Source organism: Octopus bimaculoides, chromosome 4, assembly GCF_001194135.2.
Source record: "Octopus bimaculoides isolate UCB-OBI-ISO-001 chromosome 4, ASM119413v2, whole genome shotgun sequence".
Lineage (NCBI taxonomy): Eukaryota > Metazoa > Mollusca > Cephalopoda > Octopoda > Octopodidae > Octopus > Octopus bimaculoides.
Window position 1 is genome coordinate 108,446,517 of NC_068984.1, and position 12,937 is coordinate 108,459,453.

General features: G+C 34.7%; 1 protein-coding gene across 1 annotated transcript in view; it reads right to left on the bottom strand.

Moving 5' to 3' along the window:
* The window catches only part of LOC106877134 (xylulose kinase), a 44,642-nt gene that overhangs the window by 6,874 nt on the left and 24,831 nt on the right, over positions 1 to 12,937 (bottom strand). The window contains exons 11-16 of the mRNA XM_014925974.2: positions 11,616 to 11,731; positions 11,294 to 11,367; positions 9,658 to 9,757; positions 6,801 to 6,859; positions 2,877 to 2,964; positions 258 to 346 (exon numbers count right to left, since the gene is read on the bottom strand). Coding sequence (XP_014781460.1) covers positions 258 to 346; positions 2,877 to 2,964; positions 6,801 to 6,859; positions 9,658 to 9,757; positions 11,294 to 11,367; positions 11,616 to 11,731 — 526 coding nt within the window. The remainder of the gene's footprint in view (positions 1 to 257; positions 347 to 2,876; positions 2,965 to 6,800; positions 6,860 to 9,657; positions 9,758 to 11,293; positions 11,368 to 11,615; positions 11,732 to 12,937) is intronic.

Sequence of the window (12,937 nt, forward strand, 5' to 3'; positions counted from 1 at the left end):
AAAGCACCCACTACACTCTCTGAGTGGTTGGCGTTAGGAAGGGCATCCAGCTGTAGAAACTCTGCCAAATCAGACTGGAGCCTGGTGTTGCCATCCGGTTTCACCAGTCCTCAGTCAAATCGTCCAACCCATGCTAGCATGGAAAGCGGACGTTAAACGATGATGATGATGATGATGATGATTAAAGTATTTTAAATAGGCAAAAAATTTTATCATTATACCATCTGTGTTATTCTGCAAAAGAACTTCAAACTTACCTCCACAGTGCTATCATCAGGTTCAGCAGCACATACCATTCTAGAGGTTTTGTTAAGTATCTCATTGAAGCAAGTGTGGCCAAGTGAACCTTTTAGAAGAGATAGTCATACAAAGATTACACGATTCCAAAGTAAAAAAAGAGATTGTGCAGCTAGCTCTCAGAAATTAAATATATACATATCAAGGTATATAATACATTACGATATATAATATATGTACATAAGGTATATGATATAATATATATAAGGAATAGAATATGATATATATATGTATATATATATAATTTAATATCATCTGGGTAATGACCTTATAAAGTGCATTTCAAAGCCCCTCTATGGTTATCAGTTACCATATGTCATCATACAGCAGGAATACTCCTTTTGCTGGATATGCATGTGAAAATCTGTTAGTGTACACAGAATTTATAATACAAGAAGATGGAATGAACAGAATTTAATTACGAACTATGACAATTGTTTCTCTAGGTGTTAGTTGCTGAGTTTTCCATATTATGCATATTGTATAAATTGTATATAAATATGATCCTGCAGTAGCCATGTACTCACACATCTTCAGGTGAGGGGTTTTGAGAGCACTGCTGGATCACCTTTTGTTTCACATTATTTTATACTCATTCTATTTATTGCATTCCCTTGATAAAGAGTCACATGTTAATTCATATAGGCACAAGTCATAAAAAATACCCAATAAACTAATGGAAATAAAAATCAAAAATATATATTATAAAAGAAGTAGACCAAAATTAATCAATAGAAATAAAAAGATCAAAAGCATCAAATATAAATTAACAAAACCTCAGATTTGGTCATTTTTTTTTAGCATAAACATGTCTCACATTTTACGAAGATTGATTAACACTCTGAGAACAAATACCAGATAATTAACTAAAATATTATTTCTATTTTATGTAGTGCAAACTTTAAGTTATCTTGTATGTGATATAACATGTTTTTCAATTCAATTAATTCATCCATTGTAGATATGCAAATACAACTGTTTGAACTAATAAAACATGGAAACATACTTCGACATCAAACACGAAGGTTGCATTGTTAGAGCTAAGGTACATTCACTAAGTGGGGAGGGGATGAAAGCATCATGATGAACCCATGTGGCGGAGGTAAAACTTGGCAATAAAGCCACCTTTTGGTCTGTGGTGGACCAGAACAAATGCGAGGTGTTCAAACTGAAACAGCTGTATTTATGGAATTTTGATCTACTGTTAGGTGACTTTTGGCCAACCCAGTATATACACACAATGAGCTTTCTTTAAATACACTCATAAGGCTTTGGTCATCCCAGTCAATAGTATAGTAGAAGTCACTTGCCCCAGGTGCCACATAGTGGGATTGAACTCAAAATAATGTAGTTGGAAAGGAAAATTCTTAATTCTGCAGTCATACCCACAATTAGCCATTCCAGTGCCTTCATCAAAGTATATTCTTGTACACATAATCCATTAACCATTAAAGGGAGCATAAATGGTTTCTGATTTAGGTACAAGGTCAGCAATCTTTAGTGAAAGGAGTTAGCTGATACCAGTGACCCTAGTAATTGACTGGTACCTTATTTTATGGACTGCAGGGCGACAAAAGGTCAGAACAAATTTCGCAAGGAATTTTTTCCAGTGCTCTAACAATTATACCAATTTTCTGCCTTTAAAGAAACATGCCTAAAATCACTCCTGGTTTTATGATACAAACTTTCTTTTTAAGAGAGATGTAAATTAAAATTTTACCTCAAAATTTCATGTTAATTTACACACCAAACAATAGCAGAATAACAACAAAATTATTTTATTAAATTTTTCATTGGCTTCAAAACCTATTGAAACAAGGGTATTGCATTTCCACGTGGAGGCGCAATGGCCCAGTGGTTAGGGCAGCGGACTCGCGGTCATAGGATTGCGGTTTCGATTCCCAGACCGGGCGTTGTGAGTGTTTATTGAGCGAAAACACCTAAAGCTCCATGATGCTCTGGCAGGGGATGGTGGCGAACCCTGCTGTACTCTTCCACCACAACTTTCTCTTACTCCCTGTTTCTGTTGTGCCTGTAATTCAAAGGGTAAGCCTTGTCACGCTGAATATCCCCGAGAACTACGTTAAGAGTGCACGTATCTGTGGAGTGCTCAGCCACTTGCACGTTAATTCCACGATAAGGTTGTTTCGTTGATCGGATCAACTGGAACCCTCGATGTCGTAAGCGACGGAGTGCCAACAACAACAACATTGCGTTTCCACAGAAATATGGTAAGAAAACGGTTAAAGTTACATAAAATTAAAACCTTGCTTCAAAATTTCATGTTAATTTATGTTCTAAACACTAGGTTATTTTCCTTTATTTTCAAAATTCATTGAAACAAGGATGGGTGTATTTCAACAGAAATGGTAGAGAGTTAATGGTTATATTTCTGTGGAAGCTCAAGTGTATGACTACTCACAAACCATCTTACAACAGTGGGGATACAATATTCTGTATTACATTTTTATCCAGCTCATGTTAGCATATAAACATGGACATGAAGATAATAATGGGGAGGATTTTAATATAAAACTGATAATTGTAAATAGTGGAATTGAATAGAAAACAAAATTTACCTCTCATTGCTTGATATGCTGCACCAAGACTAGCAGAGTTGGAAACATCCTGTATATATACAGGAGCATTCAGTATATTTGCCAGAACCTGAAAAATATCCAGATTTTTACAATTAATTCAACTGGAAAACTACAAATGATTATTGTATTAACCTTTTTAATACTACCCTGCTACCTGCTTGAGTCTCCACCTCTGGTTCTATTGTACAAACTTACTTTTTGAAGTGATCTAAATTGAAATTTTCAATTATATTTCATGTTAATTCATGATCCAGAAATCAGTTTAATATTCCTTTCTGTTATAAGCACAAGGCCTGAAATTTTTTGGGAGGGGTACAGTCGATTACATCGACCCCAAAAAGATGGAAGACCAAGTCAACCTCGGTGGCATGTGAACTCAAAACATGAAGGTGGACAAAATGCCACTCAGGATTTTGCCCTGCCTCCTAATGATTCTGCCAGCTTGCCACCTAGAAATCAGTATAATAACGACAAATTATTTTAATATATTCTTCATTATTTTTTTAATTAATAACATTAAAATTCCACTTTAATTTCATGTTTCAAAAATCAACTAAATTACAAATTATTTTACTATATTCTTCAATACTTTCAAAATTAATTAAAATAAAGTTTTATATTTCAAAAGAAATATAATAACAAAATGGATAAAAATATATTTCAGTACTTCTGGTGGATTAGTAAACTGTTAGAGCACCAGAAAAAAATGCCAGTAGTATTTAGTTGTGTCTTTAAATTCTAAGTTCAAACCTCACCAAGGATCAGCTTTAATTTTTTTTTTTTGTTCTTCCAGAGTTGATAAAATAAAGTACCTGTTAAATACTGAGGGATCAGTAAATTTATATATACTCCTCCCTAAAATCTAAGACCATGTGACTGGCTAAAAGTCAAAATTATTGGAAAAAAAAAGCATTATCAGAGTATTATATTATGCTTTTCATATGCAAGCCAGTGGGGCTTGATCTGAGCACACTAATTTTTTCACAAAGAATGTACTGGGCACTTTGGTTTAGTACTGGATTTGATGTCTTAGTACAGGCAAGTCAAACAGGTGACCTGCAGGTTACATGTAGCCCTTTTCAAACACAAATGATATAGCTAGAGGTTTCAAAATGGGTAACCCAAAAATGTTTAATAATAAAATTATAAATAATAATTTGATTGACAAAAATAGGATTATTGATATGCAAATAAGAGGTTTTCTAAGATGTTTACTTAATAATAAAGAACTGATATGATGGAAATCATTGTTGTAAGTGTGTGTTTAAAAATATGTGGCTCCATGGCAACATATATGTGAGTAATATAACCCATAGGGACTCTGCAGTTTGACATGCTTGTCTTGGCGTTTTTAGTTTCTTCTCTAAATCTTTTCTTAGTTCAAATCCTGCCATAGTTGTTTATTTTTATCATTCTGGGGCTGCTGAAATAACTGGAAGATAGATCAACAAAGTAAAATACACAAGTAAACAGCTACACATATAGGCAGTCAGACAGATAGAAATTATATCTTAAACCCTGAGGAGTTCTTGAGAGCTAGTGCTTAACTTTGGGTTGTACAGTATTAAGCACATTTGAAATACATTTCACTTTGAGTAAGATGCTGAGCTATCACAGATAACATTTTTAGATTATTTGGTATCTGTTCTTGACAGCTAGGTGGCCTGAGGCACTGTTCTGGTCCTTTCGCACTCACTTTAATCCCTCATCCCATAACATAAAGCCACCTCTCACTCTACTCTAGCCCTACTCAGTTGATCAGGATCTTAGTCTTGCAGGCTGCATGGCAACCTCACTAATGCTGGTGCCACAAACAAAACACCCAACAAATGCTGTAAAGTGATTGACATTAGGAAGGGCACCCAGCCATAGAAATCATGCCTAAGTAGAGGTTGGAGCGTGATGCAGTCTTCAGATTTGTTGGAGCCTGTCAAACCATTCAACCTATACCATCATGGAGCACTCAAATTAAATGATGATAATGGTGATGATGATGATGATGATGATGACAACGATATTGATGATCTGTCTAGAAGCACAACAAAACAACTGCAGTGGATTTGAACTTGTAATTTATCAATGGAAAAGATAACCTAATACCTTATCAATTTGGCAAATTTACTTTTTCACCAGGTATTTACTAGGTTTAATTTTAATTATTATTATTTTATTTTTATCTTTCAGTTAGGAGAAAAAGGAATGCCTATGGCCCATAACAGGGCCTCTTGTAACTGGTGGGAGGAAGGGAGGAAAGTGTCCTCAAACTAAAAATATTACCTGAATGCTAGTAACAGAGTGGATTCCACTAAAGGTACCCAAATGCCAGACGGTGGTGTTAAACTTGGCATTAGATTAAGTCTACCACCCAAGTTGACTATGGCAAGATTTGAACTCAAATAGCAAAGAACCACAACAAATACCATAAGGTATCCAGTCTAACATTCATGCAGAACTGCCAATCCACCATATTGGATTGCCTTTTACTTTCTTTTGCCTCCAAAAGGATGAAAAGCAAAGTTGATATCGGTGGGATTTGAACTCAGAATGCAGTGAGTCAGAACAAGCACCATAAAACGATCAGTCCAATATTCTAACAATTTGCCACCTATGACTGACCTTGGCAGAATTTGAACCCAGAATACAGAATGTCAGAATGAATACCAAGAAGCATTAAGTCTGATCCTCTAATTATTGTACCAATTTGCTGTCTATATCTACTATATTCTTTCTCTATATACATTTATGTCTTTATATCAATGTAAAGCATTATTGAAAGAAAGTGGTGTTTATATTCATTAGTTTGTTCCTGTGTTTTAATGTCTGTTTTTCCATGCTAGTATGGCTTAGACAAAGAGGGCGTGTATTTGAGGTAGGATTTTTATGACTGAATGCTTTTCCTGTCATTAATCTTTACTTGTTTTTCCATGTAAGGGATATTTTATTTTTTTACTCTAGAAATTTTAAATTGTAGAGCTAGTTAGTGATTTGTTGACAAGAAATGTCAACAAACAGCTCCAGTAGCAACCCAGCCACAAATGATGACATCACCATCTGCATCTATAGCTATAGTTCAGTGTAGATTGCAAATATTTGCACAAATAGACACACACACACACTCAAGCACACACACATACGCACACACATGTGTGTATAGCATTTGTGCATCAGACTGCCAAAGTATTTCAATTAATATTGATTTAAAATTTTGACAGAAGGCCAGAAATTTCAGGGAAGGAAGGTAAGTCAATTGCATTGACCCCTAGTGCTAGTACTTATTTTATCAACCCCAAAAGGGTGAACGGCAAAGTGGAATTTGAACTCAGAACCCAAAGAGGGATGAAATACCTCTAAGCATTTTGCACAGCATGCTAATTGATTCTGCCAGCTCACTGCCCTAATTTTCAATTAATATTAAAAAATAATCAAAAGCTTGATGGTATTTTTAAAAATAACTAACATTTTCATAATTAAACAGGTGTTTGGAATATGATCTAAGGAAACAGATTTTAGATAAAGCTATGTTGGAAGATTTTAATTTAACCCTTTAACAATCAGATTAATTTGTCAAATATGAAACATATTTATTCCCATTATTATTAATTAATCATGCTTTACCTTGTAGTGTTGTGGTTTTCATATTGTGATTGTTTATTTTTAGAATGACATTGAAGAGTATGTGTGAGAGGCTAGATCCAACTAGTTTGAACATAAAACAGGTAGAGTATTTTGGGCCAGATATGGTCCATTCAAATGCTAAAGAGTTAAAATAGGAACACATTGAAATTTTAAAGACTAAGTCAGTCAAAAGGGTTTAAAAACTAAGTCAGTCAAAAGGGTTTAAAAACTAAGTCAGTCAAAAGTGTTTAAATGATAAAATAGTAAAAAGAAATAGCATCAACATACCTTTAAAATAGACTTGTTCTGAGAGGCACCACCTGTAGCAAGAACTCTACTCTTTGGCACTGCATAAATAATTAAATATTGAGTCAAATTAAAAACTAGTTATATTTTAAGGGTATAAATTATTATAAATTATAATAAATTATAATAAATTATACAGCATATCACAGAACTTACGAATTAACTGATTTTTATACAAGAATATATTTCTGCAAAATCATTTCATGAATATAATTCCTAAAGAAAATATGAAGGTTTAACAAATGAAGAATTTCAAATTAGCCTATGACAGAGAGAGATCATGCATAGTTTTAGTTTACAGAACTAAATAAGAACCAACTAAGCTGAAATTGCAATTCTTCAGTTATTAGATTTATCTGCTGTTATGGTTTAGTGCCAGTCAGCTCTGGTTAAACAAACTTGTGATATAAGGTATTGTAATTGTGACCATTCCATCTTTTTTATAGGAATGAATGAAATGGAACTTCCTTTTCTGAACATTTCAGAAATTGAGGAAAATAAGATTTTTACAACTGATGTCTACTGTAAGGATATGAACACACACCAATAGTTTATCTTGAGATCATGTCACCTATCCCTTATAAAAAGAAATATCCCATTTAATATGGTAAGGTATATATGTTCAAATAGACGAGAAAGACAATTGGTAAAACTAAAAGTTTTTCTCCAACAATGAACTGCATGTACGCATGCATCAGTCCACAACCCCCCACCTCATAGCTATCTATTGCATGTCCTGTCTCCAACTGGATCATCCTACCAGGGCTTTACTCTCATTCAATGAAGCAGCTGCAAGCTGAAAGAGGCCTCCTGGAAAGCCCCACACCAGATGGCTGGACATGATTAAAGATCTCCAGAGGCTCAACATCACCTTGAAGGAAGCAAAAGGGCTGGCACATGACCACCAGCAATGGAGAACTCTGGTGGATCTGGTCAGCTCTATGCATGATGATGTCTCTGGGACCCCAGCCTCATTAAGCAAACGTCCTAGTAAACCATAATATAATCAAGGCAAAAGAAATCCCGATTCCTAACCTATGGAGAAACTCTCACAATGAAAGAAAAGACACAAGCAGTCACCTACAATCCCAAAGACCACAGCATCTTACATTCAGCCAAAAAATAACTTCCAATTATATACCAATCATTAAATTTTAGAAAAATAATTATAGTTTTATTGTGTCTGAAGAGAGTCATTCTCTTTTAGTGCTTTATTAATTTAACATACTCACTGGTCTGATTTCCACTCATTTACTTATTTATTTTTACTAAAATTTTCGTTGCGTCTTGCAGCCTTTTCAATAGTTGTTGACTCTGTCCATTATCGGAACTGCATTCTTTTGTTGTTTTTTTTTGTGCGCATGCATGTGCATACACATATGTATGTATGTATGTATGTATGTATGTATGTATGTATGTATGTATGTATGTATGTGTATGTATATATGTATGCATGTGTGCATGTGTGTATGTATGTATTCTGCATATCCTTGTGCTTTTGTGTTCATGTTTGTGTGTTTGCATGTTTGTGTGTGTTTGTGTTCATGTTTATGTTTGTGTGTGTGTGTGTGTGTGTGTGTGTGTGTGTGTGTGTGTGTGCGTGTGTGTGTGTGTACCTCTGTCTTATTAAATTAATAAGGCACTAAAAGAGAATGGCTCTCCTAAGACACACTAAAATATGCATCAACACATGAATTCACATAAAGATTCTTGTAAACCAAATATAAAAACGAAATTAAAGAGTTACAAATTACTAACAGCTGAAGATAGTCTTTAAATCTTAAAAAACTCTTAACAAAGGTGAAATTCACATCAGAAGAAATAACGTTGCCAGTACCGTGTGACTGGCCCTCGTGCCGGTGGCACGTAAAAGCACCCACTACACTCTCGGAGTGGTTGGCGTTAGGAAGGGCATCCAGCTGTAGAAACTCTGCCAGATCAGATTGGAGCCTGGTGCAGCCTTCTGGCTTGCCAGTCCTTAGTCAAATCGTCCAACCCATGCTAGCATGGAAAGCGGACGTTAAACGATGATGATGATGATGATGATGAACAAAATGAGAAAAACCATTGTTGTAGGATGAGTGTGTTGATGAACTGGGTAAAACAAAAGATTCAAGAATAGGAAGAAATTTAAGCTTAATGCAAACATGAATTGCAAAATGAAAAGTCTCATTTACTGCATCATGTTTTCTCAGTGCAATAAGAACTGTATGGGCCAAACAGAAGCAAAATTAATGAATTAGGGTACATGAATAACAACAAATCAAAGGTCCTTCTGTTAAGAATGTTTCATGTAGTAAACATCTAGACATTTGTGGTGTAAACAGGAAATTCAAAATATTCCCTTTTTACAGAATAAAGGAAGAAAATCTTTTTGGCAAAAATTATGACTGTATCAAAGACCAAAGAATTTTTCTAAAAGTTTAATATGTACATGTATACATGCACATATACATACATACATACATCATCATCATCACCATCATCATTTAACATCCATTTTCCTTGCAGACATGGGTTCACACACACACACACACACATACACGCACACACACACACACGCACACACACACACACAATCACACATACACACACCTATGTACATAATACATACAGCCCACCACACACACATACAAACACACACACATGCATATACAGAGAGAGAGAGAGAGAGATGTATATAAAGGTATGGTAGAAGTCACTTTCCTAAGGTGCTGTGTTGTTAGATTGAACTCAGAATGACATGGTTGCTATACAAACTTCTTAACTACACAGCCATAAAACAAATTGAGTGTTCAATGCAATTTACAAATAAGCTGAATGAACTGAGTTGACTTACAGATGTTAAAGCCAAGATTTTCAGCATGAACCCTTCTTGACATGAACTGTCCTTCTATAACAGCGCGGACCTCTTCTTCAGCAGTGTTGAATTTTGGTACCTATGGTTAAAAGACAGATCAAAAGTGAAAAAAAAAATTTTTTTTTAAGTCTTTGAAGTTACCACCAGATTATAACCAAATGTTGCCTGTTTTTGTCTTAAGCAGACCTATGATCAAAAACATTCCTACCATGAACATCCCATCTGTTTTTTGTAGGAAAATCATCATCATATTATCATTATCACCATCATCATCATTACCACCACCACCACCACCACCACCACCACCAACACCACCACCACTAACACCACCACCACCACCACCATCGTTGTCGTCGTTATCATCATTATATGGTCAGTAGAATATCACAGCTATTATGCTTCCAAATTGCTTCCTAATTATGATGAAAAGATGACCACAGACTTTAAAAATTACTGGGGATTGTGTGACCATAGTTGCGTTATTTGGTTTCCTAGACACAAATCAATCAAGTTTTGTAAATAATAAATATATAATTCTATGTGATTAGAATTAAATGATGAGTGAACTAAAATATGGCTCATACTGGTGGAGACAAGAGCAGCAGTAAGTTGAAATGAGAAATATAGAGGAAAGGAACAAAGTATGAAACAGAAGGAATAGGGTGGGAAAAGACAGCTTAAGGAGGAGTAGGGAGAAGAAATAGAATGGGGGTATGGGAATAAAGTGTAGGATAAAGATACAGATTGACAAGAAATGGAATGGAAAGGTAAATATAAGGTAATACAATAACAAAAGTCTTGTGAGTGGATTTGGTAGACAGAAACTGAAAGAAGCCCGTCGTATATATGTATATATATATATATATATATATATATATATGTATGTGTGTTTGTATGTCTGTGTTTGTCCCCCCAACATCGCTTGACAGCCGATGGTGGTGTGTTTACATGCCCGTAACTTAGCGGTTCGGCAAAAGAGACCGATAGAATATAGAATAAGTACTAGGCTTACAAAGAATAAGTCCTGGGGTCGATTTGTTCGAATAAAGGTGGTGCTCCAGCATGGCCACAGTCAAATGACTGAAACAAGTAAAAGAGTAAAAGAGTAAAGAGTATGGTGGCAAAAGAGTAGTGTAACAGATGATTAGCTTTGAGTTTGGCTGTCCTCCCAGATGCTTTGATAATTTCATGTGAGCACACCATCCATCACAGTCCTGCATCCCTGTTCTTAATTTGTCAACATTTGACATTCCACTGTCCTGAAGCAAGTTGTCCACATAGGTTAGACATTTTCTTCCCCCTTCGATTCTTCCCTCAACTGACTGCCATAAGATCAGCTGACACAGGTTCTTCTGGATGCCTGATGCAATAGACCAGCAATTCTTATTCTTCTCCAGTGATTCTTCTCAGCCACTTTGGGTAGATCTTGATAAAACTGTTTGTTCATTCAATGAGCCCCTCTATGTAACATTCAAAGCCATTCTTAACATTCTTGTGTAGCAGCCGTCTATTTGTTTTTCAAGCTTTTTGGTGAAAATCCAAATTTCAGCGCCATAGAACAAAACTGAGATGATATGGATGGAGTATAAGGGAAAATAGAGGTGATATTACTTACATCTTGATCCTCCTTGTTTATCCTAAAACGTCCGGAAAGTAAAGGCTGAATTTCCATCACATCAAAATATATTCCTTCATTAAAAAAAATAAAACAAAAAGAGACAATGAACTAGACATATAAATGTTGTTGTTGTTGTTGGCATGAGGTGGAGGGAATCATTGAAAACCTTTGCGAATCAATAAAATAAAGTAGCAATAAAGTACTGGAGTTGATGTAATTGAATCAACTTGCCACTCAAAACTGCTGGCCTTGTGCCAAAATTAAAAAGAATTATTGTTTTAAAATCCAAAAGAAATTATATCAAATTACTGCTACAAACCAATGTTTCCATTGTTTCCTGATGGCACAGACATTAACGACTTGGTGAAGGTTTCCCAAGATGCTCCCGCAAATTCATCACGGATTTTCTCTCGAGTAAGCGATCCATTCTTAAAACTGAAAAAGAAAACAGTAAAGAACATACTATGTTCAACTAATACTAAAATGAGGGTAAGAATAAACAAACATGAATGCTGAAGGATAAAGAAATGACAAAGACCAACTGGTTTATTCTCACATACTTTGAAGCTTACAAATTTCTTATACTTGGATCCTGTGTATGTGTATGTATCTGCATGTCTGTTTGTGTGTATGTATATATATATATATATATATATATATATATAGATATATATAATATACATATAAAAATAATATAATATATGTGTCCCTATAATAAAGCTCAACGTCTGTGTGTCAATGAAAATAACAGCATAACTACTTGGTACTAAATAAAAATGATTTCCAAAATTTCACCATCTTACAATGTTATTTAACCCCACTAATGGTGCAGTAGTTTTCGAATGTATAAGTAACACACGAACACGCATAAAGACATTGACTTTTATATAATAGCTATGAATATGCACATATACATGTATGTGAGTGCGTATTTTATATATATATATATATGAGACACTGCCTAGTGCTTTTTTTTAGTTTGATAAGCCTGGTACTTATTCTATCAGTTTCTTGTTGTCAAACCAGTAAGTTATGGGGGTGTAAGTAAACGAACAGCAGCTGTGAAGCAGTAATGAGGGAGAAACACAGAGACAAAGACACACACATACACTTACATATATACATACATATATATATGATTGATTTCTTTCAGTTTCTGTCTACAAAATCCACTCACAAGGCTTTGGTTGGTTTGAGGCTATGGCAGAAGACACATACCAAGTCACCACACAGTGGGACTGAACCTAGGACCATGTGTTTTGGGACCAAGTTTCTTACTACACAGCCACCCCTGCACCTATGTATGTTTGTGTGTGTGTGTGTGTGTGTGTGTGTGTGTGTGTATGTGTGTGAGTATGAGTGTATATATGTATGTATGTATATATGTGTATATATACATATACATATTACATGTACCTTTATGTATATGCATGTACATCTATATATATACATGTATACATATACATGTATACATATACATGTATACATATACATCTATATGTATACATGTGTATATATACATGTATATATTTATACATGTATATATATACATCTATATATATACATTTGTGCAGATGTATATATATATATATATATATATATATACATACATACATACATACATACATATATACATATATA